This window comes from Taudactylus pleione, unplaced genomic scaffold, assembly GCF_031769625.1.
Source record: "Taudactylus pleione unplaced genomic scaffold, aTauple2 ptg000573l, whole genome shotgun sequence".
In the NCBI taxonomy this organism is placed as follows: domain Eukaryota; kingdom Metazoa; phylum Chordata; class Amphibia; order Anura; family Myobatrachidae; genus Taudactylus; species Taudactylus pleione.
In genome coordinates, this window is record NW_028284975.1 from 1839807 (window position 1) to 1865751 (window position 25945).

Sequence of the window (25945 nt, forward strand, 5' to 3'; positions counted from 1 at the left end):
CACCATCAAAACTTGCACCAGCCCTATGGCAGGTGCAGATTTTCCATCTGAGTATGGCATCCAAAGTGAACGATTGAAATCTGCATACGTAAAACGCCAGTGACGATTCCATAACACGCCCATAAGACGGACCATCTCTCTGAATCAGTTTAGCCACCTCCTAGTCACGGAATCGGTATGAAATACCACCGGCCGCCCAACACTGGAACAGATCCCGGCAGCGGCAGCCTGACAGCGCTGGAAATCCCGATCGTGGTAAGGTAAGTAATGACTAACCTAACCCCCCTAACCCTACTCATGACGTCTCTCCCATTGCCCACTGTGGGAGCCGGAAGATGGAGCGGCTCCTGCAGTGGGCACAGCAGCAGCTAATGAGAGTCTGACAGACTCTCATTGGCTGCTGATCAAAACAAACACACAGCTGCCGGTGCCGGCGGCTGTGTGTTTGTCACTTGTGTAGTGCTGACCGAACTCCGTCCGGTCAGCGCTACACACGCGGTGCAGTCTGTGTCACAGTGTCACTGACTGCCTGCGGCCCGCATGGCGCTGCGGCCCGGGGGGCACATGGCACCCTGCCCCCCGGCCCAGCCCGCCACTGCATGTGAGTCACCCCCATGTAAAACATACACTTATCCATATAGAATAGATGCACAAACCTAATACAGGATCTGATTCAGAGATGAATGCAAATCCTGTTGCAACTGCATTTCCCTGCGCAGCGGTCCTGCAGAAACATGAATATGCTAATGATTTAGCTGATGTGTTATGGGCATAGACGCCCACCTCCAGCATCTCACATCCACCGCATGTACAAAAGTGGAAACATCAGGAACGTTGGTCGTACATGGAATATCTGAGCAACCCTGTGCTGTCTCAGACTGTTCGTCCTGCCTAAGATGCCAGGGGTCTCTGTAGCTGCGCTGCGCACAAATTTGCAGAGGCTCACTGGGCACAACCCAGAACACGGTTCTGACACGACTGCATTTTTGTAGCCAGTCCCCAAACACCGACTACCTGTCACTCACTTTGCGAAAAAATCCTCGGTGTGACCGCCGTCTCAAACCAATCGCCGCACATGTACAGTAGTCACAAATTGGTCCACTGCATCCGACATTGCATCTACCTTTGAATCAAGCCCATAAATGCAGGGCTGCAGTTTTGAACCTTATTATTAAGTGACAATGTGACTTTATTGTTGCATTATGAAAATGCACCTAGATTCCTCATCCATTAACAGGTTAAAAGTCTTTACTTTTGTTCCAAAAGCAGGAAAGCAACAACCTCATCTAACAAAACTAAATGTAATTGTTTCATAGGGACCAAACAAATCCTTATTTCCATTTTCACCATTTTATACTCTTTCCAGAGCTACATTATTGTCAGCAGACAATTAATCCTCTGTGTTTTTAGTGACTTTATAATGGGATGGGCCAAGGCACTTCCTGGTTTGTGTTACATGCCTGATACTGCCTGAGTGACTCGCAGGTCGTGTTAGTCAATAACAATTACTAGCTCTCAGTGTGTGATCTATTGGATATATATGACAGGGATCTGATGGAAGAAATCAAAGCATGACCTACCGGGCACATAGGGCGAGCTGGAAGGATGGGGACTGTGTTGAGAATCAAGAGGATGGGGAAGTGGACCAAACAGTCCAGACTGAAAGGAACGACCTGCAATCCTTGGGGTAAAGTACAGCAAATATAATGTAGGAGACTACTGAAGCATGAAACATGTTGTATTTAATGTATATGACAGCATACAATAGATAAATAGGTCTAACAAGCTTTCACACAATTTAAAATACTTTACATAAATAATAGAGTTAAAATGAGTGTTATAAACATGTACTCTATATTATAAGTTACTAGGAAATTGAGATTTTACCCTTTTTATTATATGATGTCACTATTCACAATACTAGTGGACTGCATGTGCGAGAAGATGTGGCCTTTTAGATCAATTGCAAGTGACCCATAATAACTGGTCTTTGGCCTGTAAGAGTCAATTTACATGTAGTCACTTAGCCAACAGGATGTGGCTTAGTGGAGTAGATGTGTACAATGAGGGTGGACAGCTCTAATGGTGCATACACACGGTCAGATGTGTCATATGAACGATTTTACCAACGATTTGAACGATTGAATGATTTCTGACTGCATTAAAATGAATGGAATCGTCCAAATCTGACTGCAAACACGTCAGATGTCAGATATCATTATCTGACAAGTGGGAACGCGCATCATTCATGGGGTCTGATTCAGAGCCGCTCCTAAGCGGCGCTCGTTCGCTCAGCGATGTTCGCACAACTGCGCATGCGTATGGGTAGTAATGCGCATGCGCCAAGCAGTCATTGCGGTCGGAAATCGTGCGCTTGCAAAACAGCGAGGGGCTGCTAATTTGATTGACAGAATGTACCGTTTGTGGGTGGTAACAGGGGAAGGTGCTTGAAAATGGGGGGGTGGTGATCCGAATGCAGGCGTGCCTAACCGTCAAAAGGGCGTTTAATGGGAGTGCATAATTAGTAAAGGAGCGTCATCGACCACGTCACTTGGTTGTCTTTTAGCCTGAACTGCTCGCAGTGCTAGTGGTAAGAAAAAGCTACCACAAGCACTGCGAGCAGTTCAGATGCCTTTCGATGTACCAGATTAATCTAATAAATACCGGAGATGACGTGTGATGCGAACGACAAAGGGGCGTCTTTACAAAATAGCGAGCGCATTTTTTGTTTGCTCGCTCAGACATAGAGGCTTCAACAAACCGCAAAGAGCGAGCGCTCAATTTAAATAGACGGCCCCTTTTTTGGAACGACCGTCCGCAAATAGCGTCCGGGTCTGAATCAGGCCCATTGTTCATCTGACAAACATGTCAGATATGTCAGATTTTCCTTCAGATATGAATGATTGAACGATTTTTAAAATTGTTATTGTACAGATCTGAAGGAAAACCTGACCGTGTGTATGCACCTTAAGGAGTATATTTGCTAAAGTGCGGGTTGTTAGAAGTGGAGATGTTGCCCATAGCAACCAATCAGATTCTACTTAACATTTAACTAGCACATTCTAGAAGATAATAGCTAGAATCTGATTGGTTGCTATGTTATACAGATGTGTACTCATACAATGCTGCTCAAGTCACAGCGAATAGCCCCTCTTGGTGCATCAGGTCCCAGGTGACTCTGCCGCGTAGAGCATCTTTCTCCCTCAAAATGTGCATCTTATTTGCAAAAATAAAACAACTAGGAGTGACAAAACTCCTCTGCTAGATTACATTGATAACTTTGATGTGCGGCATTTGTACATCTGTGTGCGAATGAGTCTAAATCTGCATACAAAGTGCTACGATGCAGTGGCTGCGACTTTTTCTCACCCCAAATTGCACTGTGCTTCATCTGTGACTTTGGGCACCACTTACAAATGAGTTTCAGCTGTTAAAACTTGTTGCACATGATAAACAACACTTCGTCCTATTTATTAATGCACGTTTAGGCTTTAAGCATAATAGTGCTATTTGTTAGCATTTTATCATGAAAACAAATGGCAACCTTTATTTACTATCTTACCATTCATTTTCCTCAAATGAACTTTCCAGGTGCTGGCTTCTGTTAAACAGCGCTCACAAGCGGTGTGGTCCGCCCCGTCCAATCAGTGTACAGCACCCGGCATCCGCCCCCTCTCTCCCCCCCCCTCCCTGTGGAGTGTACAGCACCTGGCACCTGACCCCTCTCTCTCCCTCCCCCTCCCTGTGGAGTGTACAGCACCCGGCACCTGACCCCTCTCTCTACTTCTCCCCCCTGGTAGAGTTCACATCAGCCGATGCCCTCCCTCCATCATTAGCAGGTGTCCCCCCATTCCACCCTCCCACAGCAGCACTCGGCTGTCTCCATTCCTGCGAGGCAGCAGCCTGCCTCCCCAGCCCAGCAAACAACACCATGTGCTGGGCTGGGAAGGAAGGTTGCTGCCGCTGCCAAGCAGGGGTAGTCATACAGTGCATCCATGCACTTAGCCGGTCGGGAAGCTCACAACCTGCCTTACCACTGCGCATGTGCCAGACTCTAGTCAGCACTATATAAAAATAGCGCTAACATGGTCTCAACTTCATTAGCGCTCGTACTGGACTGGGGTATTAGTAAATTCTGATGGCAAAATGAAAAATACAGCAGCGAATGAAAAAAGATAATTAGCACTATGCTACAGACTCGTTTGTAAATGGAGCCTTTTGTATTTGTTTAATTCCTCTGCAGTTAAAATTGACAACTAGGTTGGGATGCATGACGCATCTCATTTGGGATGTGATGCATCCCGCCACCCTTCGCATGCATGTCGGCAATAATTACGCCGGTATGCATGAACAAAAACGCAAAGGACCGCTCTCTCAGTAAGAACTGTCCTTTGTGAATGAGGGATTTTTGGGTCTATGGCCCAGAAGTCCCTCTGGCATCCTTCTGCACATACAGAAGGACGAGCGCGCTGCGGGGGGTGCTGGGAGGGATCCTCTCACAGCACTCTCCGAATAGAAGCCCATAGGGTAACGCCATCAACCCACTTGGTGCATATGAGAAATGCGGTCAAACCCGTGTTTTCAGGGCTTGAACGCATTTCTCCCATTGCTGTATCCCGCCCCTAGAGTCTTTAGTATACAGTGATGACAACTAGGTTGGGATGCATGACGCATCTCATTTGGGATGTGATGCATCCCGCAACCCTTCTCAAGCATGTATGTCGGCAATAATTACGCCGGCAAAATTACCTCTCAGATGTGCCGAGTGTCTCGCCCCATATGTATCCATTCAGAACACATTTGTATATATATTTGAATTCATGTATTTTTAGAAAATATACTGTTAAACTGTGATGGAGACTAAATGACAAATCAGAGCGATACAGCGTTATATGTATTTCATTTGTAATCCCACTTGCAACTGTGGTATTACTGGTGTAACGGCTCATTCTCACATAGTGCAATGATGGAATTACAGGCTAGGCACCCAATAGACAGTTCACCACACGTAAATATGTATAATATTTAGTATTCACCATTTGAAATAATGTTTTTTTTTTTAACTAATATATAATTATGTAAGTTCATTTGTCCCTGTTTGTTATACTAGGTATCACTATGCTTTGCATGTAGAAGTAGATGGTGGTGAAACCTGGTGAATGTTATTGTTGGCGGGGGCTACCTCCAGGGATAGCAGTGTAGTTGTTGGCGGTGACTCCTTCATGTATAGGGCAAAACCCTCTCATGATCAAAAATATGCCCCACCAAAGAGGGACATAGGGCATCATCTATATACACTAAAGTGAGAACACATCTTACTGTACAACACACAAACATCAAATGTTTTAAAATATATTATGTAGCTATTGAGTATTTAGGAAACAAAAATATTATTTGTCAGTAATGTGGAAGGCAAGGGCGTTGTAATCAAAATAAGGACTTGTTTTTAAACAAACGTCTCCTGTTGCAACACTCATGAAAATATACAACACAATGGTGTTATGACAAATTTATGTGTTCCTAATTTTTATGTACTAAGTTGTTTACTAAATGAACTAAAGGCAACCAGAGGTGAGGGGCAAGCTGAGTTGGGGGCCTTGTCCATACATGCTTGGAAGAGGTCCCTTCTCTGCTCTCAAAAGAATCATGAGACTAGAGAGTAGAATTTCCGGGCCCAGGCCCTACCAAAAATTTTCTTCAAGGCTTGGCAATGCATTGTTCCGCCCCTTATACAATTTAACATGAAGCTTAATTGAGCAATGCAAGAGTTCTTAACAACTATCCTAAAATAAGACTGACAGGTCATCTATAGGGGATCTCTGTCTGTGGAAACAGGAAGGACAATTACTGACCCAGCAAAATAGATCAACTCATCTGTGCATGATTAAATAAATCTTATATTTGAGGATTATATAGCTGAGAACCGCTGGTTTAATGCAGTAAGGGCTACATTTCTTTGCTAGTATGTTGTAAGGAGAGTTGCCAACCAACCATCAGTATAAATGTCCATTGTAAAAATGTCCTGACAGGTTTCTCTATCAGTAAGAAGATAAGTGGTAAGTAAAAGGCCATCATTTCCTGACACTACCAAAATAGACATAAAAGTATTTAACCAATTATTTTAGGACTGTGTAGGTTTGAAAACAGGGGTATGCCGATTTATCGTACTGCATGAGTTGGCAGCGGAAACATCACCCTGTCCAGCTCTCACACAAATTATTCTTAATTATGTTGGTGTAAATACTAAACTTTTTGTTGACTCTTAAAGCAAGAAAAATATTATTTTTCTTCATTAATCGTATATACTTTGCTGCCACAAAAAGTTCTTCTAAGACTAGACGTGCACAGTCTGGTTGTCAGGACACCAAGTGAGGTCCCAGTGAGGCCCCTGCTATTGGGTATTGTCAGATATTATTGTCAGATATGTAGTACATGCTATAGACACCTAACGTTTTGGGGGTCACATACAATGGCAAACTGACACCTGGGGTCCCACTCCCAGCTAAGAAATATTTCAGCACCACAGCCTAGACAGCTAACACAGTTTGCTTCATTATCAGAACGCTTCTGTTTGCGAGCTATTTGCCTACAATGTTGAAGCACTGTGTCCCCGGGGGGCAATTATTTTGCAGTATGTTGATTAAAATAAGGTGTCAGTAAACACAATACTGGCAATTTTTAAATCTAGTTACAACAGTTTATGCAATGAAGGAGATTATGGAGTCATTTATTGCTGTGAATTATTATAGCTCTCTCTCCTCATTTATACACAGCTAACGAGTACATCATGGGGTATTTTCTATAAGTGAAGAAAACAGAAGCTGGAATTAAAATGTACTAACAGTTTACCACCATCTTTATGCTCGGTTTACTCCACAATATAATTTATTGCATTTTTAGATTTAGGGCCAGTGTAATAGGACCAGATTTGTTAAAAGTCCAGATTGTTTGACGATTTTGCTGGGGGATTTAAAGCAGAGATTGAATGTGCCTTTAATATATAAAAAAAAATACCTACTTTAAATGCAGCATCAAAATTGCTGAAAAATCAGAACTTTTTACAAATTGGGACCTATTACATTTGGTCAATAGGATAGCAAAATATCTGTCCTAACCATGCTTAAATTCTCTTACCATACCGTATAAGCTTCTTCCATTTCTTCAGGAAACCTATATCTTACCAATTCTGTACCATCCTTTTAACGCAAATGTTCCCTAAACCTGCTACACTCTAGTTTTAGTGATTGTCCTCTAATTTCTCTCTGTACAAAGTTTTCATCCAGTAGCTTGTTTGAAGCTTTCAGATATATAAAATGTTTAACTCATACTTGCCTACCCTCCTGATAATCTGGTGCCGCTCCTGGCCTCCCGGAAAGGCAGGCAATCCTCACGCAAGCTGCTGACCCCTCCTGTCCCCCAACCCGCCATGAGTGAGAATCCCCGGCAGCTGGGGGGCCTGTGACGCGATTCACATCAGATTGGCCCTGTTCCCTGCTTCACAATGCTGGATTATCGGCATTGTGTAGCAGGGGCGGGGTCAAAATTACGCAACCGCATGGACACGCCCCCTCTCCACCCACAACAGCCGGCCACGCCCCCGATTTTGCCGATCTGGCTGCCCTCTCCCGGAAGGGGCAGCCAGAATGTCGGCATATCTGGTTTAACTTATACCCACCTACCACCTCTGCCCCAAGTCCTTTATTCTTTGCTGGTCAGTTTTGTGATGCATCATTTTAATAGCACCTATAAGCACAATCTCTTATTTATTTTTCTACTTCAGGGTCCATAGGGTATCAACAGGATACCTTGGGGTATAGGTGTGACGTCAGTCGCAGGGCACCAAAGAGTTAAGCTTTCAGCCTCCCAGGATGCACTGGGTCCCCCTCCTATACCCCGCCCCCGAGCCAAGGCACCTCAGTTTAGTTTGGTGCCCGGCCGGAGTCGGGTGCACCTGTTGGAGTGGGGGCTAGAAGAGCCCCTGAAGCTTTTTCTTCATGCAGCTGTGGCTGCACATCTGGATGAACAGCATGGACAGTCAGTCCTGACGTCCATGCTGTCTTCCCTACACCCCGCCGGTACCAGAACGCCGGTACTGATCCGGGGATGCTGGTGGGCATCTGGGGTCACCGCTAGCGGTGACCCCAGATGTTCCGGACCATGGCCGGATTCAAGGGGGACAGAGGTAAGCAGCGGGGTCCCGCGGTGGGTCCCCGCTGATCACATGGTCCTAAGTCCCCAGGCAGGGGGCTCCCTGGGGACTGGCTGCAGCGTGGAGCCAGGCGACCAACCTGCGCTTCCACTACCCCCTGGGACAGCGGACCGCAGCAGAGCGGTAGCGCTGCGGCATCCCAGGGGTTAAATGCATGCCAGGGGAGCGCGCCTTCCCTGTCTCACAGCCGGCGCCTCCCCCGCTGCACACAGCCCTCTCTGCACTGTGCTGACTGGCCCTGTGTCAGCGCTCCTCCCCCAGGCCAGCCTCCTCTCTGCTCCTCGGCGGCCATCTTCTCCAACGCATAGTGAACGCTGCTGGAAGCACTGGACGGAAGCATCGTGGTCTGGGTCCCCCCGCATACCTCTCCTCCGCTGTGGTCAGGTCTGTGTATGCAGCGCTGTGTCCTACCAGGCCCTGTGTCTGTGTAGTTGAGTGATCAGCGCTGTTAGTGCAGGAATTGATTTTCTTTGCATTGTATGTGACTGTGCTAGCGCTGTCTGTAACTTTTCTTCTCTAAACTGTCAGCTTTATTACTGTCCCTGTTCTTTCTGCTAAGCCCTTGCGGTGCGGTGCTGCAGGGTGGTCTCTCGCCTATTTAATATATAATTGGTGAGAAGGGTCACATACGTGGTGCCATCATGTCTGAAAGTGATTTCCCCTCCGGCTACAGTGTACCACGTGTAAAGTACCGTTAGCGGAGGGGGAGGGTAGCGCGGATGGCCTTTGCCGGCAGTGTTTGTCCATGGCGCGGCCTCTTACGGTTACAGCACCGGTACAGGAGCCGCCCTGGGCTTGTTTCGCTCAGGCGCTAACAGCTTTAGTGGGCCAGTTAGCTCCGCAGCCCGCGTTTACTCCGATGAGTTTGTCCCAGCAGTCTGTGGTGTCGTCACCCATGCAGGGTTTCCCACGACAATTGGTGGTACCCCACAGTCTCCCTATTTCCCCGCTCCCGGTTTCTCAGGAGCCAGCGTGAGTTAACTCCCTGACGAGTTCTGTACAGCACTTGTCGGATGTATGGCAAGGGGAGTCTGTGATGCGGCCTCATAAACGGCCGGTGGCATCTCTGTCCGCTCCTTATGAGGATGACGAAGGGACGTCTGATGATGGGGAGATTCTGGATCCTTACGATCAGGAACCTCTCCATACTAAGGACGCTGATGCTAAGTCCAAAGTATATATTCCTGGACTTATTCGGGCGGTCCGCACAGCCTTGGTGATTGAGGACGAAGTTCCCCCAGCGGCTAAGTCTAAATATGCCTTTTTCAAAGATGAGAAGGGCGATGCCACAGTCTTTCCTCTTTCGGGTCAGTTGGTGGACCATTTAGAGGAGGCGTGGAAACAGCCTGGCAAAAGATACCAGCCGCAGAGACGCCTGGCGGTGGCTTATCCGTTCATGGATAATTATTTTGCTAAGTGGGAATCCCCTCCCCAGGTGGATTCTCACGTGACCCGTCTTGTCCGTAGTGCCACATTGCCGATGCCATCCATGTCCTCCCTTAAGGATGCTACGGACCGCAAGGTGGAAATCTGCCTGAAGTCCGCTTATTCCCTTGCGGGGGGGGCAGCACGGCCGGCTATGGCCATTTGCTGGGTTGCCAGAGCGATGGAGCGCTGGGCGGATTCATTAGAGGCTTCTTTTGATTCCGACTGTCCGGCCGAACAGGCGGAGTTGATTGGCAATCTCCGTAATTCGGCCACTTACATCAACGAGGCGGCTCTAGACATTAGTACTCTGGTGTCTAGAATTTCTTCAGCAGCAGTAGCTGCTCGTCGCACCTTGTGGCTGCGATCCTGGAAGGCGGACGCAGATTCCAAGAAGGGTCTGGAAGCCTTGCCGTTTACCGGAGAAGTTCTCTTCGGTCCGGATCTGGATAAGATTGTGGCCACGCTGGCGGCAGCCAAATCGGCTTGTCTCCCGTCGGCCGCTGCTCCTTCTGGTTCTGGACCATCGTCCTTTCGGTCATCTAGGGCCCAGGGCAGGCCCAAACCACAGTCGTTTCCTCATCAGGCTGGCCCTAGGAAATCGGTCAAGCCCCGGAAGCAGGCATGGAGTACCAGACGTCCGGCCCCCAAGCCAGATGACAAGCCTGCGGCCTGACGGTCCGGGCCTCCCTTTGGGGGATCCCAGGGTGGGAGGCCGCCTGCTGCAGTTCGCCCAGTGTTGGTCGGTCACTACGACAGACACTTGGGTTCTGGAGGTGGTCTCCCACGGGTACGCCCTCTCCTTCCGGCACAGACCCCCGGCTCGATTCTTCACCACGGGTCTACCATCAGACTGGAACAAGGCTACGGAGCTGCGGAAGGTATTGCACACTATGCTCCAGGCTGGAGTTATAGTGCCTGTTCCATTCTCCCAGAGGGGCCAGGGTTTCTATTCAAATCTTTTTTTGGTACAGAAACCCAATGGGTCGTATCGTCCGATTCTCAACCTCAAAGCACTCAACAAGTCTTTGCGGGTACCGAAGTTTCGGATGGAGACCCTACGGTCCATCATTCTGGCGCTGGAACCGGGGGACTACATGGTGTCATTGGACATACAGGACGCTTACCTGCATGTCCCTATTCTTTTGCGCCATCAACAGTTCCTCAGGTTTGCAATCCGCAGCGACCACTTCCAGTTTCGGGCGTTACCTTTTGGCCTGGCGACAGCACCACGTGTTTTCACCATGGTGATGGCGGTCATGGTGGCTTCTCTGCGGCTGCAGGGAGTCCGCATGTTGCCGTACTTGGACGACCTGTTATTGGTGGCGGGATCTCCAGAGCTCCTGTTACGCCACTTAGACCTGACCATTGCCCTGCTGCAATGGCACGGCTGGTTAATCAACTGGCAGAAGTCCACTCTAATCCCGTCTCGGAGGATTCTGCATCTTGGAGCCTTATTGGACTCGGGACAGCAAAAGATCTTCGTGACGGAGGAAAAGATCTCTGCTTTACAGTCAAGGGTGCGCAGTTGTCTGCACAGCCGCCAGGTGTCTCTACACTCGGCGATGAGGTTACTGGGCTCCATGGTGTCGGTGTTCGACATGGTGGAATATGCCCAGTTTCACTCCAAACCTCTGCAGCACCTGATCCTGTCAAAGTGGAACGGGCTGCTTCAGTCTCTGAAGTCCCAGATGATTGTGTTCACCCCGGAGGTTCGCCTGTCCCTTGCTTGGTGGTTACAGACGACCCACCTCAGCGAGGGACGTCCGTTCTGGATTCCAAATTGGGTCCTGTTGACAACGGACGCCAGTCTTCGGGGATGGGGAGCAGTTTCAGGTCCACATCTGTTCCAGGGCAGGTGGACTCCGACAGAAGCGGAGCTTCCAATCAATATCTTGGAACTCCGTGCGGTCTTCAATGCTCTCCAGCAGGCACATCGGTTTCTCCAGGGTCACCCGGTACAGGTCCAGTCGGACAACGCTACCACCGTGGCCTACATAAACAGGCAAGGAGGAACCCGAAGCCGGGCGGCTCTCGTAGAGGTGTCTCGGATCCTGGTTTGGGCGGAGCGCAATCTTCCGGCCATATCAGCGGTCTTCATCCCGGGAGTGCTCAATTGGGAGGCGGACTTTCTAAGTCGCCAGGACGTTCATCCGGGGGAATGGTCCCTGCACCCGGACGTTTTTCAACTACTGGTGGACAGATGGGGTCTTCCAGAGATCGACCTCATGGCGTCCCGGCACAACAACAAGTTGCCGGTGTACGGGTCTCGCACAAGAGACGAAGGGGCGTCTCTGGTGGATGCTCTGTCCGTCCGGTGGACGTTCCGGTTCGCATATCTGTTCCCTCCAGTCTCCCTTCTTCTACGGGTAATCTGGAAATTCAAACAGGAAGGAGGGACGCTCCTGTTGATAGCTCCCGCGTGGCCCAGACGGCACTGGTTCTCAGACCTTCAGGGTCTGTCCGTGGACAGTCCTCTGCGGTTGCCGCTACGACCGGACCTCTTGTCTCAGGGTCCTTGTCGTCACCCGGACCTGACTCGGCTGTCTTTGACGGTGTGGCTGTTGAGACGGCCATGCTGAGGTCCCAGGGGTTTTCCAGCTCTGTGGTGCGTACCATGTTGCGAGCTCGGAAACCGTCTTCCGCGAGGATATACCATCGCGTGTGGCATACGTTCTTCCAGTGGTGTCGACCGAGAGGTTATGCACCGCGGGAGTTTCGTCTGTCTCGGATTCTCGCCTTCCTGCAAGCGGGACTAGATCATGGGCTTCGCCTTGCTTCTTTGAAGGTACAGGTTTCGGCCCTGTCTGTCTGGTTTCACCGTAGGATTGCTACAATCCCGGATGTGCGCACCTTTATGCAAGGTGTTGTCCGCATTCAGCCGCCCTTTGTTCCACCTGTGGCGCCTTGGGATTTGGCTGTGGTCCTGAGGGCTCTCCAAGGACCGCCGTTTGAACCACTGGGCTCAGTGGATCTTAAATGGCTAACAGCTAAGACTGTTTTCCTTCTGGCTATTGCTTCGGCCAGACGTGTTTCTGAGTTAGGGGCTCTTTCTCGTAGACCCCCTTTCTTGGTTTTTCATGGGAACAGGGCAGTGCTCCGCACTCGGCCCGAGTTTCTTCCCAAAGTTGTTTCCCAGTTTCATGTTAACGAGGAAATCGTTGTTCCGGCCTTTAACTCACCGGGTCTTTCGGTGGGTGAGGCCTCTTTGGATGTTGTGCGGGCCTTAAGGACTTCTTCGTTTAGGAAGTCGGACGCTTTGTTTGTCCTCTATGGCTTCCGTAAAAAGGGTTGGCCTGCTTCAAAGCAAACTTTGGCCGCCTGGATCCGTATGGCTATTTCTGAAGCTTATCTTCATGAAGGCCTGCCGGTTCCTCCTTCTGTGAAGGCTCATTCCACTAGGTCTGTGGGTCCTTCGTGGGCAGCTCGACGTGGTGCCTCTGCAGTCCAGATCTGCAAGGCTGCTACGTGGTCCTCTGTCCATACCTTCGTGAGGTATTTCAGGTTTGACACCTTCGCCTCTCAGGATGCTTCCTTCGGGCGGCGGATTCTCCTTTCAGCACAGGAGCGTCCCCACCCTTAAAGGATACTGCTTTGGGACATCCCCAAGGTATCCTGTGGATACCCTATGGACCCTGAAGTAGAAAATATGAGATATGGTAAGAACTTACCCTTGTTATCTCTATTTCTACGAAGTCCATAGGGTTCCACAGGACTCCCGCCCTGTCGCACCTGTGCTGCAGATGGGCTTTGCTCTGGTCACCGGTTTTCCGTCTCCCTCTGGTGAGAATGTGATTCTTGTATGTGTCCAGATCTTTGTTCTCTCTCTTCCTTCTCCTCCTCCGGCCTATGGCTTGGTAACTAACTGAGGTGCCTTGGCTCGGGGGCGGGGTATAGGAGGGGGACCCAGTGCATCCTGGGAGGCTGAAAGCTTAACTCTTTGGTGCCCTGCGACTGACGTCACACCTATACCCCAAGGTATCCTGTGGAACCCTATGGACTTCGTAGAAATAGAGATAACAAGGGTAAGTTCTTACCATATCTCATATTATACCCCTGGAAATTTGGCCTTCAGAACTGAACATAATGGGGCTGAGGTTCTGTTTGTGTGTAAAATACTAATTTTCATACTGTCTATGCCTATAAAAAACTTTTAATGACTACGTTTCCAATTGTATGTAGGTTCAGTTGCATTTTGCGCATAACTCCTTACAGAGGCAGAATGGGGAAGGCAGGAAGCGTGCAAGGATGGGGTGAGTACAGTAAGGGAGTATTCACACATTGATGATTTAGCCAGACCACAGGGAAGATGCATGTGTGCCTATTAGGAGGCATATCATTTGCAGAGGCTAGATCCCTGGTGCAAAATATGCACTGATGATGATCACGATCAGCAACTGAGTGTGACTTGATCCCTCCAGGTGATATATCAGTATTATAATTATTATTATGGCTGATGCAATATATTTGCAATATTTATTTGATCTTTTCAATTCATCCACTGCAGGAAAGCAAATTCCCATTTGATTCTTTAAATTAAAAGACAACAGATGTTTTTATTTAATTGAACATTTATTTTGCAAGAGTTTTTCTATATAACTTCAAGGTAAATACAACTTTTTATTAGTAACACTGTCCATGCACAAAGAAACTGTCTAATGTCCAGGCACAAAGAAACTGTCTTATGCATATGACACTTCATTACAGTACTATATTGTGTATGTGTACAATGGAATGGGATTGAAATTCCAGTTCAAATCCCAACAGTGGAAGCCCGACAGGAGGAGATCCCAACGCCAGGTGGTAAGTATCCCAACCCTCCCCTGTCCCCCCCTCTAATCCTCCCTTGGGGATGCCTAACCCTAACCTCCCCCCCAGTGGTGCCTAACCCTAAATCCCCCTGGGGGTGTCTAAACCTAACCCTCCCCTGTCCCCCCATAACCTCCCTTGGGCGTGCCTAACCCTAACCTCCCCCCAGTGGTGCCTAACGCTAACTCCCCCTCTCCCCCCCTAAAACTAACCCTCCCTGGGGGTCACCTAACCCTAATCCAGGGGGTGCCTAAACCTAACACCCCCACTAATCTGGGTCTGGTCTCTTACGATTGGGATCCCGGCTGTTGGGATTCTGATTCCGGTATCTAGATCGTAAGAGAGATAACGGTATCGGCATTTTGCCCGGCATCGGTATATTGATGGCCAGCATCTTGTCCGCCGGGACATTGACTACATCCACTACAAATTGGGTATTGTAACTGTAGCATTTACTACTAACGCTATCAAGCCACATATCCGTGTGTAAACCAGGCATGTGTACAACTGTTTTTTCCTTGTGTAAACAGGTGCATATGCTGTACTTGCAGAGCTTTACATATCTTGTGATTTGTTTAGCAGTGCATGACCGTTTCTTAAGTTCTGCTTCTAATGATTCTTTCTTTGCAGTCCAGCATCTGGCGGACTTTCCTAATTGGTTTGCAACATTGTCTGCCTACAGTACCTAGATCAATTTACTTTACAGAAGTTGCCACATTTTTGCTGTTATCATTGTATTCACGCTTTGAATTTTTGAGGATGACTACATCATTTTGGATTTGTGGTATTAAACTGTATTGGCTACATGCTTGACTAGTCTTCTAATCTACCTGAACCATCGATCACATGGGCTGCTCTACCCAGAACATATTTTGGTTTCATGTGTAAAAACAGCACTAATATCGCCTATAAAGATATTAAAGAGGAATGGACCAAGTACATATACATTGTGGAACTCTGGGCCTGATTCAGAGCCGGATGCTCTGACAAGAGCGCTCGCTCTGAATCAGGGCCGTCCTACCTATTATTGGAGCGGATCACCCACAGCTTATGCGAGCGGCCAAAAAGATGGTCGCGATGGTCTTGCGACGAGATCCTTGCGGTAGGGTCTCGTCTGCCGCAAGCCCGGAGTGCTTTTGGCTCTATCAGAGCCAAAAGCACTCCCACTGACATCACTACTGATGTCAGTGGGGACGGCCCCAGACGGTACGCGTTCCCATGGGAACGCCTCAGTCTAGGCAGCAACGCCCCCGGCACGCCAACCAAAGGGGGCGTGCTGTCACTCACCATCGACAGCACACCCCCTTTGGTGCGGGACCCATAGCGGCGACTTGGCCGTCGCTACTTGGGTCTTGCGCATGCGCACGACGGAGCTCCCTCCGTTGTGCGCATGCGCACTAGGGCAACATCGACCCACTTGCGAGCGCTAAGCGTTCGCAAGCGGGTCTGAATCAGGCCCTGTGTTCACTGCAAGTGTCTGTCCTTTACCTGCTATAATTACCACTCAACCATCTATAAATCCAACGCAATAATTACAAATTATTTATCTAGTCCTAAGACGTGTAACAGTGTAAAATGCCCTGCTAAAGCTACATCTATGGTTTAACCTTGACGTATTACCTTATAAACCCAGTCAATTAAATGAATCAGATTTGTTTAAAATGGCTCTTCCAGAAAATCCATACTGTTTGAAATCTTATAAATTGCTTGATTTGAGATAATATACGGTTCTTTACTTTTGCAGTGTTTCAAATATTATCAAATGACTGATGCCAGGCTCGCTGGCCTGTAGCTGCCAGTGTCTTGTCTACTTTCACTTTTGTGAGGCATGACTACACTTGTTTTTTTGCAGTCCTCTGGGATTGTCACTCCTTTGAATATCTATTTTATTATTCTTGGATGTTCACTCACTTTACTAATAGGGGATGTAAAAAGACCAGGTTCCCAGGCAGGGCCAGATTAAGGTTTGTGGGGGCCCCAGGACAACTAGTTTGGGGAGGCCCATACCAATAAAATTTCAAAATGTAGAAATAGTCTCAGCACCACAAATGTGTTGAAGTCACTGTAGTGTACCCAGGTCACATTAGCAGATGTATTAAGCTGTGAGAAGTGATAAAGTGGAGAGTGATAAACGACCAGTCACTCAGCTCCTAACTATCATGTTACAGGCTGTTTGAAAAATGAAAGGAGCTGATTGGTTGGTCATTTATCACTCTCCAGTTTATCATGTTCCAGAGCTTAATACGTCTGCCGTATGCATGTACATTTAGGCAAAAGACAACTCTTCCAATAAGATCTGTCCTTTACAGTGTTGGGACTTCCAGGTTTATGACCCTGGACTCCCTCTGTGCATGTGCGGCCATCGGTCATCGCATGCACGAGCTACGGGGGACAGAGGGATGGATCCTATTGGATCTCACTCGGGGAAGTTGCCCAATAAGAAGCCCATAGACTTCTATTAAGCAACGCTTTCCGGAGCTTGCATATGGAAAATGTGAACAAACCCCCCGAGAATTGCATTTTTGGGATTTGTCTGCATTTTTAGCTTTGATACATCCCGCCTATGTCTGCTGACAGTGCTGGAACAAAAATGCTTACAGTTAACAGTCTTGAGGTGTTTGTGTGAATGTGTGCAGCACAGTAGTGTTTGAGCGATGAGTTGGCATAAAAACTGAATGATGAGTGATGAGTGTGTTAAAAATCTAAGTGTTCATGTGTAGGGCTGAGATTGTGTCCCATTTACCTACTGATTGTATCATTGTCTCCTCAGTCAGAGCATTTACATTTTATTCTCAGACAACTTCTACTTAACCAGCTATACTACTTTATTTTTATTCTTCTGATTCTGCTTATATTTCCTAAAAGGAATGTTTTTTTTCTTGGTTTCCTTTTTAACCCCTTCATAGCTTACGGTTTTTACACCTTTGTGCCGAAGCCATTTTCTGACGTTAGTGCTCCCCATATTCCAACATCAATAGCACTCATTTGTTTTTATGTAGTACCCACATAAATTATACCTTGTTTTTTTCAGAAGACTCTCTATTTTCAGAAAATGTCTTTAGTCTTTTTACACATTCTAACACATGACTTTTTTTTTTACCCAAATGGTCAAAAATAATGTTTTGTATTGAAATTACAAATTTCATTGTATGAATATATACTGAAATAGGTTTGCCTCCAATATACTTTGTTATAGATGTCTCATCTATCTATCTATCTATCTATCTATCTATCTATCTATCTATCTATCTATCTATCTATCTATCTATCTATCTACAGCAATTACGGCCGGCACTCTAAAGGGCCAAAAGTGTAATGTTTTGGGAAGGAAAAAATATATGCAGCAATGGGCGGCACTCCCGGTGACTTCACATAAGTCACAAACTCTCGTAGTAATAAATCAACGTTTCAGAACTCTAATGAAGGTTCTTCTTTCCTCAGGATACAATATCCTGTATCCTGAGGAAATAACCTTCATTAGCGTTCTGAAACGTTGATTTATTACTACGAGAGTTTGTGACTTATGTGAAGACACCGGGAGTGCCGCCCATTGCTGCATATCTATCTAATCTATCTATCTAATCTATCTATTTAATCTATGTTGCCCAACACTCCTTCAAATTAACACTTCATTGCCCAAGGTGCCCGTCCTGCAGTGATTAGTTTAGCAGCAATATTCAGACAAAAAACACCGGATGGCACTCCGGTAAAACAATTAAATAAAGCAGCCCACACTGGGAGTTTTCTTCTTCAGGGTCCATAGGGCTCCACAGGAAGTGTAGGTGGTGGTTGAGGACCGAGCACCGAAAAGTTAAAGCTTTGCTCCCAGGTTGCAACGGTCCTTCCCCCTCTTCCCTGACCCTGAGCCAGAGACACTTCAGTTTCATTGGTGCCCGGCCAGAGTCGGGTCACAATTATAATAGTGGGCTGCTTCAGCAGCCCAAAAGCTTTTATTTTTATGATTTTCTTTATTTTACATTTATTCTTCTGAGCAGGCAGCAGCAGACTGTCCGCGGGACCTCTGTGCTGCCACTTCATCACCCCTCTGAGTGCCGCAACGCCAGCTCCACCTGGTGCTCTCGACGGGCATCCCGGGGACCTTGCTAGCTGGCTCCGCTCACAGACCCAAACTGCAGCCCGGTTTCAAATGGGGACAAGTAAGGCAGGTCACAGCTTGCGGTGGCCCGCAGATGGGTAGTCTTACCTCCAGTCTCAGGGGACAGACCGGAGGTGCTGAGGGTGAACACTGGCTCCGACCATTGATCCACTAGACCACAAGGGTACGTATGGAGTGGGAATTCAGCGTCCCGGTGGTTAACAATCAGCATGAGGAGGTCAGCTTTCCCTATTACAGTGGCCCCTCAGCTCAGCGCACCATTCCTCTGAGGTCTAGCTTCTCTGAGCTGCTCTCCTCCTCCCACCACACCCCCTCAGAGGTCTCCGGCAGCCATCTTCTACAGACTCAGCCACAGCTCTCAGGGAAATGCAGGGTCTGATCCCCATACATACCTCTCCCTGGAGACAGGTTATGTAGCACTATAGCTTACCAGCCTTTAAGGACTGAGTAGTTGATTGTAGTGCCATTTTGCAGTTATATGTATTTCTGTGTTGTATGTGACTTATGCTAGCGCTGTCTGTATATTCTCTCTATACTGTCAGCATATATCTTTCCCTTTTTTTCTCATCTTTGCCCTAACAAAGATGGCGGCTCACCTGCATGGTCAGGGGGTCCAGCTGCTACTATACCTGGACAACCTTTTGCGCTTAGCAAGCTCCCCAGAGGTGCTTCAATGCCATCTTCAGGTAATCATTGCCTTCCTACACAAGAACGGCTGGTTAATCAACTGAAAGAGATCCTTCCTGAATCTTTCTCAAAGGATGGTTCATCTAGGAGCTCTTTTGGATTCTCAGGATCAGATAATCTTCCTGTCAGCAGACAAGATCTTCACACTGCAAACATGCGTGCACAGATTCCTACGCAGTCGCTGAGTGTCAGGCCACTCAGCAATGCAAGTTCTAGGATCCATGGTGTCCACCTTCAGCATTGTGGCATACGCTCAGTTCCACTCCAGGCCCCTGCAACAGCTAATCCTGTCCAGGTGGAATGGGTTGCCCCATCGGACCAAGACTCAAACCATGGTTCTCTCTCCAGAGTTTCATCTGTCCCTCACCTGATTGCTACAGACGTCCCATTAGCCAAAGGTCGCCTCTTTTGGATCCCGGATTGGGTACTCCTTACAACGGACGCCAGTCTCTGGGGCTGGGGTGCAGTGACCGTTCAACACCCCTTGCAGGGGTGGTGGACATCAGCCGAGGTGACCTTGCCAATCAATGTATTGAAACTCCGATCCATCTACAAAGCCCTCACTCTGGCTCAGGACATTCTTCAGGGCAAACCTGTACAAGTGCGCTCCGAGAACGCCACATCTGTGGCCTACATCAATCACCAAGAGGCACTCAAAGTCGTTCAGCAATGATAGAAGTGTCACGCATTCTCACATGGGCTGAAGGTCACCTCCCGGTCATCTCCACAGTGTTCATTCAGAGAGTTCTAAACTGGGAAGTGGAGTTCCTCAGTTGTCTCGACGTGCATGACGGGAAATGGTCTCTCCACCCGGAAATCTTTCAACTCCTAGTGGACAAATGGGGCCTACCAGAGGACCCCATGGCCTGCAGACACAATCACAAACTGCTAGTGTAGGGGTCCAGAACAAGGGACACAGAGGCAGCCTTCGTAGATGCCTTATCAGTGAAGGACCTTCCATATGGCGTAGCGATCCTATTCCAGTCTCCCTTCTTCCTCAAGTTCTTTGGAAGTTCAAACAAGATGGAGGCATCCATTCAGTGCAGGTAGAGAGCTGGGGGCAGCCCAGCTACTGACGTAGTGCTGGGCTCTCCCCCAGACCGACGGTAAATGGGAGGCATGCCTTACGGACACGCCGCCCCAAATAGCGTCATGTGGGGGGCGTGGTCTATGTTAATTAGGCCATGTCCCCTTTTTGGCCGCGCGTGTCGAAGACGCACATGAGATTAGTGGCGTAGGAGTCTCTCGCAGCACAGGGTGCGGCTCCTGCTGGAGCCAGCCCTGTTCTAGATGATAATAGCTAGAATGTGATTGGCACCAACTCCACTTCTAAAAACCCGCACTTCAGTAAATATAGCCCTAAGTGTCTCTTTCATATAAGATGCTGATTGGATTGTGCTGTTTGACAAGATAGAGAAACCTTTATATGTACAGGAAGAAGGAAATATGTAAGTGTCAGCCATACCTAAATACAAGAGAGGAAATTAATTACGCTGTGTGGCAAGACAAAGAAACCTTTATATGCAAGCGAGTAAGAAAATATATGTAAGTGTCAGTTTGATTTTAAGAGACAAAGAACTTTGATCTCTCAGGATTAACAGGAGGAACCTGTTATAACATCAACTTGAAGTTTTATAATTTAAAGTGATTTTATTATTGTATTTTGCACTTAGAACTGGTTACTGATATACAGTACTGTATATATTCCTTATGCTAATTGTTTAAGGGTGAGAGGTGTACCGTTTCTAAAGTTTACCAGCTGCTGCTTATTTCAAGGGGAGCTTGATTAAATGTTTCATATTCATTCCAACATCAATCCCCTTCATTCAAGCAGAAATTATTCATGGGGCACCTGTATAGAAAGTGGAGTGTGCTACTGCGCAGACTCCATCTTACTGTTTCTCCAGGGAAGCTTCACTCCATGTACCAAGATGGCTACTGAGGTTAGTACTACACATGTGCGGTGCCATCTTGTTCACTGTGTTGAGTGTCACAGTGGGAGGGAGATGGATATGTCCTACTTAGCTCTATATAGAGTAGAGATGTTCGGCAGGCCATTTTTGCTGGTTTTGGCTGGGTATCTCCTTCGTGTTTTGGATCAGGATTTGGTTTTGCAAAACCGCCCTGGCTTGCTTTGGTTTTGGATCTGTATTATTTATTTATTTATTTTTAAATTATATAAACAGCTAAAATCACAGAATTTGGGCCTGTTTTTGTTCCTACAGTATTATTAACCTTAGTAACAATATTTTTCAGGCATTTCCAGTCAATTTTAACCACCTCACAATATTGTTTTCACTACTTTTCACCATTATAGGCCAAAGGCTGCAGCGAGCTGGCTGGCTAATGTAAGCTACAGAGCAGCGGCACAAACGCACAGCAGTTTAAAAAAAATATCAGACATCTATGAAACATTACCACACAGGATGGCAGTTTAATAAACTATAAAAGGATCAATTGGCAATGCACCAAATTGTGCAAGATGGTATTGTCCTTTCGCCATCCCACCCACCCTTATGTGGGATATTAAAAAGGACATGTACAGTTTAACTAACATACCACTTTAGCGACAAGGACTGACACTTTTGTGGCTGAAGTCCTTGGTTTGTTTGGGCCATACTTGCCAACTCTTCCTCATATTGTCAGGGAGACTCCCTAAAATAGTATCAATCTCCCTGACTCCCTGAAGAGTCTAGGGGGTAAATTTACTAAGATTCGAGATGGTCCCGATTTTCAAAGTGATTTATCTCGCTGAAATTCACCCAAATTCGGGTGATTTAATCCCTTTTCTTTTACCCAATTTACCAACAGGCGATTTGAGGCTAAACGAGTTGGCCGATGGTGAAGCAGAACGAGATATCTCTCCCGAGTAACTCGTTTTGCAGGAGATTAGTCACCCAAGATTGCAGTGTTTTCTCTCTGCAAATCTCTCCCGAGCTAGCAGCCAGCACATATCAGTGAGATATGTGCTTGCTGCTTGTGTTTTAACCCTTGTAAAAATTAGAAAAATGTTTAAAAAAAAAAAAATGACGTGAGGTCCCCCCCCAAAACACTAACCAGCTTTGAACTTGCAAGCCTATCCAGATTCTTAACATTACAGGGAAAAAAATGTGTAGGGATCCCCTGTAATGTAAGAACCAGCACAAGGCTGCAGGGACAGAGCTGGTTTTAAATATACAGCAAACAAAAATGACGTGGGTTCCACTGTATATTTAAAACCAGCCCAGGACCCTTTCTAACGGGGGACTGATGCCACAGCCAGGGGTGCCCTTTTATCAGGCTCCCCAGCCGCAGCATCAGCCCTGACCGTTAGTCAGCCCAGGCCAGGGATCCCTGGGGAGTTGGTGACCACCCCAATAAAGGGGTCACCCTCTCCAGGGCACCCCTGGCCTAGGCTGATAACCCGGGGCTATCCCCGCCACCCCTTGGTGGTGGGTTGATTGTGTTAGGTGAAGTGTAAAAAATAGATGTATCATCATTGTCTTTACAGTGGAACTACAGGTCCCAGCAAGCCTCCCCGCATGCTGGTACAGTGGAAGCCACGTAATTTTTTATCACCGTATATTTAAAACCAGCTCTGTCCCTGCACCCTGGTGCTTGTTCTTACATTACAGGGGATCCCTACACATATTTTTCCCTGTAATGTTAAGAACCTGGACAGGCTGGCAAGCCTGAGACTGGTTAGTGTTTTTGGGGGGGACCTCACGTCATTTTTATCATGTTTCTGACCATCTCGCAGCTCAGGGGGTTGAGAGTTTGAAAAGTGATAAGATCTCCATTGGCTTATTGCTAATTAAATACCTTAAAGAAAGAGACGGACACCATAACAGCTTGGATAAAAGGTCACAGCTTTTATTTCCGAATTAATTAATGAATTCACCTAACCATGGTTGCCAGGAGACACTGCATACTCAGTTCTAGCTTTCAAGCTGACTTAAACGGGGAATGACTAAAACATTCCCCCTAAAGACGCACTTATGCTGTGAAGGTCTCGCCTCCCTCCTGGGCCAGTCTACTCCGAGCGTTTCCGTACAAAAGCGCTCGGGTCCCCTCGTACGAGAAGGACAGACTCGTCATGTTACATCAAGGTCCAGCACCCTCACAACGCTCTCTTGTGTCACAATAAAGCCACTGAGATGCAGCGTTCTCCCTCCAAAGCCAGCCTCAATTTGAGACTGGCCCACCACCAAACGAAAAGACCACTAATCCAAAAAGGCAAGCAACTCCTTAATAAACAAACCTAAACCCAAATTATTAAAATGAACCCCGTCTGGGTGAAAAAATCTAGCTAAATCCGAACCCCAAAAGCTATGCCTGACTACCAAGCCACCAAATGACAGGACATGTTTATTTAAAGCTCTGTTAACCTTACGTCTAGCCCTATCCAAAGCCTTGTGATCCCGTTCACCACGCCAAACCAGTCGCGGCACTATTTCAGACCATATAATGTGCACATTCGGCCACAACAAGCAAACTGCATCAACCAATTCTCTAAGCTGAAAAGACAACTCCAAACCTTTCAATTTACACAGATCATTCCCACCAACATGCAGGACCAACCAATCAGGTAAACCCTATTTCGCTGCAGACTCCACCAACAAATCTCGCACAGATGCACAAAGCAGGCCACGCACACCAATCCAGCGAACATGCCTACCACCCAACAATTCACTGGCCCGTCTTGCCAAACCATGCCGTTCAGCCCAAAAAATATATGAATGGCCGACCAGCCAAACCTGTTCTTCTCCAAAGTCTTCCCCTGTAAGGAAAGAACACCCTAACCGTGAGCCACCGCACCAAAACCAAACTGCACACAACAAAATTAACACACACAGCAACTAAACTAGCAGGGATGTAATGAGGGAAGCAGGTAACCCGAGTGAAGGAGAAAAACTAAAAAACCTTCCCCGTGAACCAAGTTGGGCCAGATGATGGTTCCTGGGAGGAAAAACTTAAAAATTCCTTCACGCCCCACTTATTGAATGCTAACCACTCGTTAACTGGGCGGTAAACAATGTTTTCGGGTTGTCGCAGGAGCGCACCTACAGCTTATCACAGCGAACATACATTTTATATGCAGAGGACCTCCACCTCCCGATCTTTTGAATATCACTGCTGGATGCTCCTGCTACTGCTGCACTAGTGGCGGCACCGATCCTGAAGGAATGAGTCCCGTAACTGGCGCCATCTAAGCCTAACGCCACTAAGCCACGCCGAAGAACAGCAGCAAATTGAAATTTAGAAAGAGGGGACAGATTTGAGTGCACCAACCATTGGGCACCACCTGCCGGACAACCAGCCATATATAAAGCGGCAAGTCGCACCGAGCAAACAGAAGCGTCATCCTGTTTATGCAAGGTAACCCACCTGCCCCGGCCTAACTGATCCGTCTTGGAAAACCGTAGTTTGCACAAAACGGATGACTCCTGGAACATGATATCGTTCATCATGAACCCTGAGGACACTGAGGACTTGCTGGAAGCTACAATCTCACTGACCCTAAAAGCCCCAAAAATGCGACTAAAAAAGCGAAGCCTCGAAAGAATCCGAAGCCACACTATCCATCACACCCAGCAAGCGAACAAGGAGATGAAAATCGATAGGCCTGCGGGAGTCAGCTCGGACAGGAAACTCCTTGGCCCATCCTTTAAGGGATTTAGAAAGGATGAATGATTTGGTGGGATCTGGCAAACCTTTTAATTTACTGAAAAAGGAAATCCCTGTCAGAGCCAAAGTCATGGAAGCCTTGGAACGACCGTGCTGGTAATGTCTCCACACAAACCTAGACAGCAACTCCGAGGAAGACTTACCCGGCTGAGAGCTTTGTTAACAGAAAGCCTGCCAATCCTGCCACGATGCAGCATAAGCCCTCCGAGTTGCTGGAGCCAGCGACCTCTGCGCCAGGCCCTCTATTCCGGCCCGATAATCTGCCACACAAAAGGAGGGCAAGTTAACCCAACTGCAGAAGCTGCCGGCACCAGCAAATGGAAACGGGAGAATTGAAATCGGGACAATGCATCAGCAATTGCATTATGCGCCCCAGGGACGTGACGCGCGCGGAACCGAATGTTGGACTCTAAGCAACGCAAAACCAGAAAACTACATGCTAACTGGCCAAACGCTCCTTCCATAGCTCGACTGCCACTACAATGGGGAAAAGTTCCAACAAAAGCAAATTCTAAACGCCAATCAGGAGGCCAGGACGCTGCGCACCACTCCCCGTTAAAAAAGGCCCCAAAACCGGAGGACCCAGCCGCATCGGTGAAAAGCTTCAAAGTGGCATTTGACACTGGAGCAGCAGGCCAAATGCGTTCACCATTAAAACGAACCAGAAAACTGGACCAGGTTCGAAGATCTTCCTTGGTCTCAGAAGACAAACGAACGTAGTGATGCGGCTGGCTCACCCCGGCCGTGGACCTCTCCAACTTTCTGCAAAAAACCCTACTCATGGGAATTATGCGACAGGCAAAATGAAATGACCCCAGCAAAGATTGAACCACGCGCAATTTTACGCTATCTGTTCCTAAACAAACCGCAATCTGATCGAGCAATTTTTGAACCTTATCGTGCGGCAATCGACAACAACCAGCCATCGTGTCAATCTCAATGCCCAGGTAAGAAAGACAAGATTAGGGGCCCTCTGTTTTGTCATGCGCAACAGGAACCCCCAAAACTCTAAACAAAGCTGTGGCGGAAAA

The 25945-nt window shown here is 47.6% G+C and overlaps 1 protein-coding gene across 1 annotated transcript in view; it reads left to right on the top strand.

Moving 5' to 3' along the window:
* The first annotated feature begins 1464 nt into the window (after window positions 1-1464).
* DAPP1 (dual adaptor of phosphotyrosine and 3-phosphoinositides 1) overlaps window positions 1465-25945 on the top strand; it is a 128924-nt gene continuing 104443 nt past the window's right edge. The window contains exon 1 of the mRNA XM_088453212.1: window positions 1465-1687. Within this exon, the coding sequence (XP_088309338.1) occupies window positions 1572-1687 (116 nt within the window). The 5' untranslated portion in view covers window positions 1465-1571. The remainder of the gene's footprint in view (window positions 1688-25945) is intronic.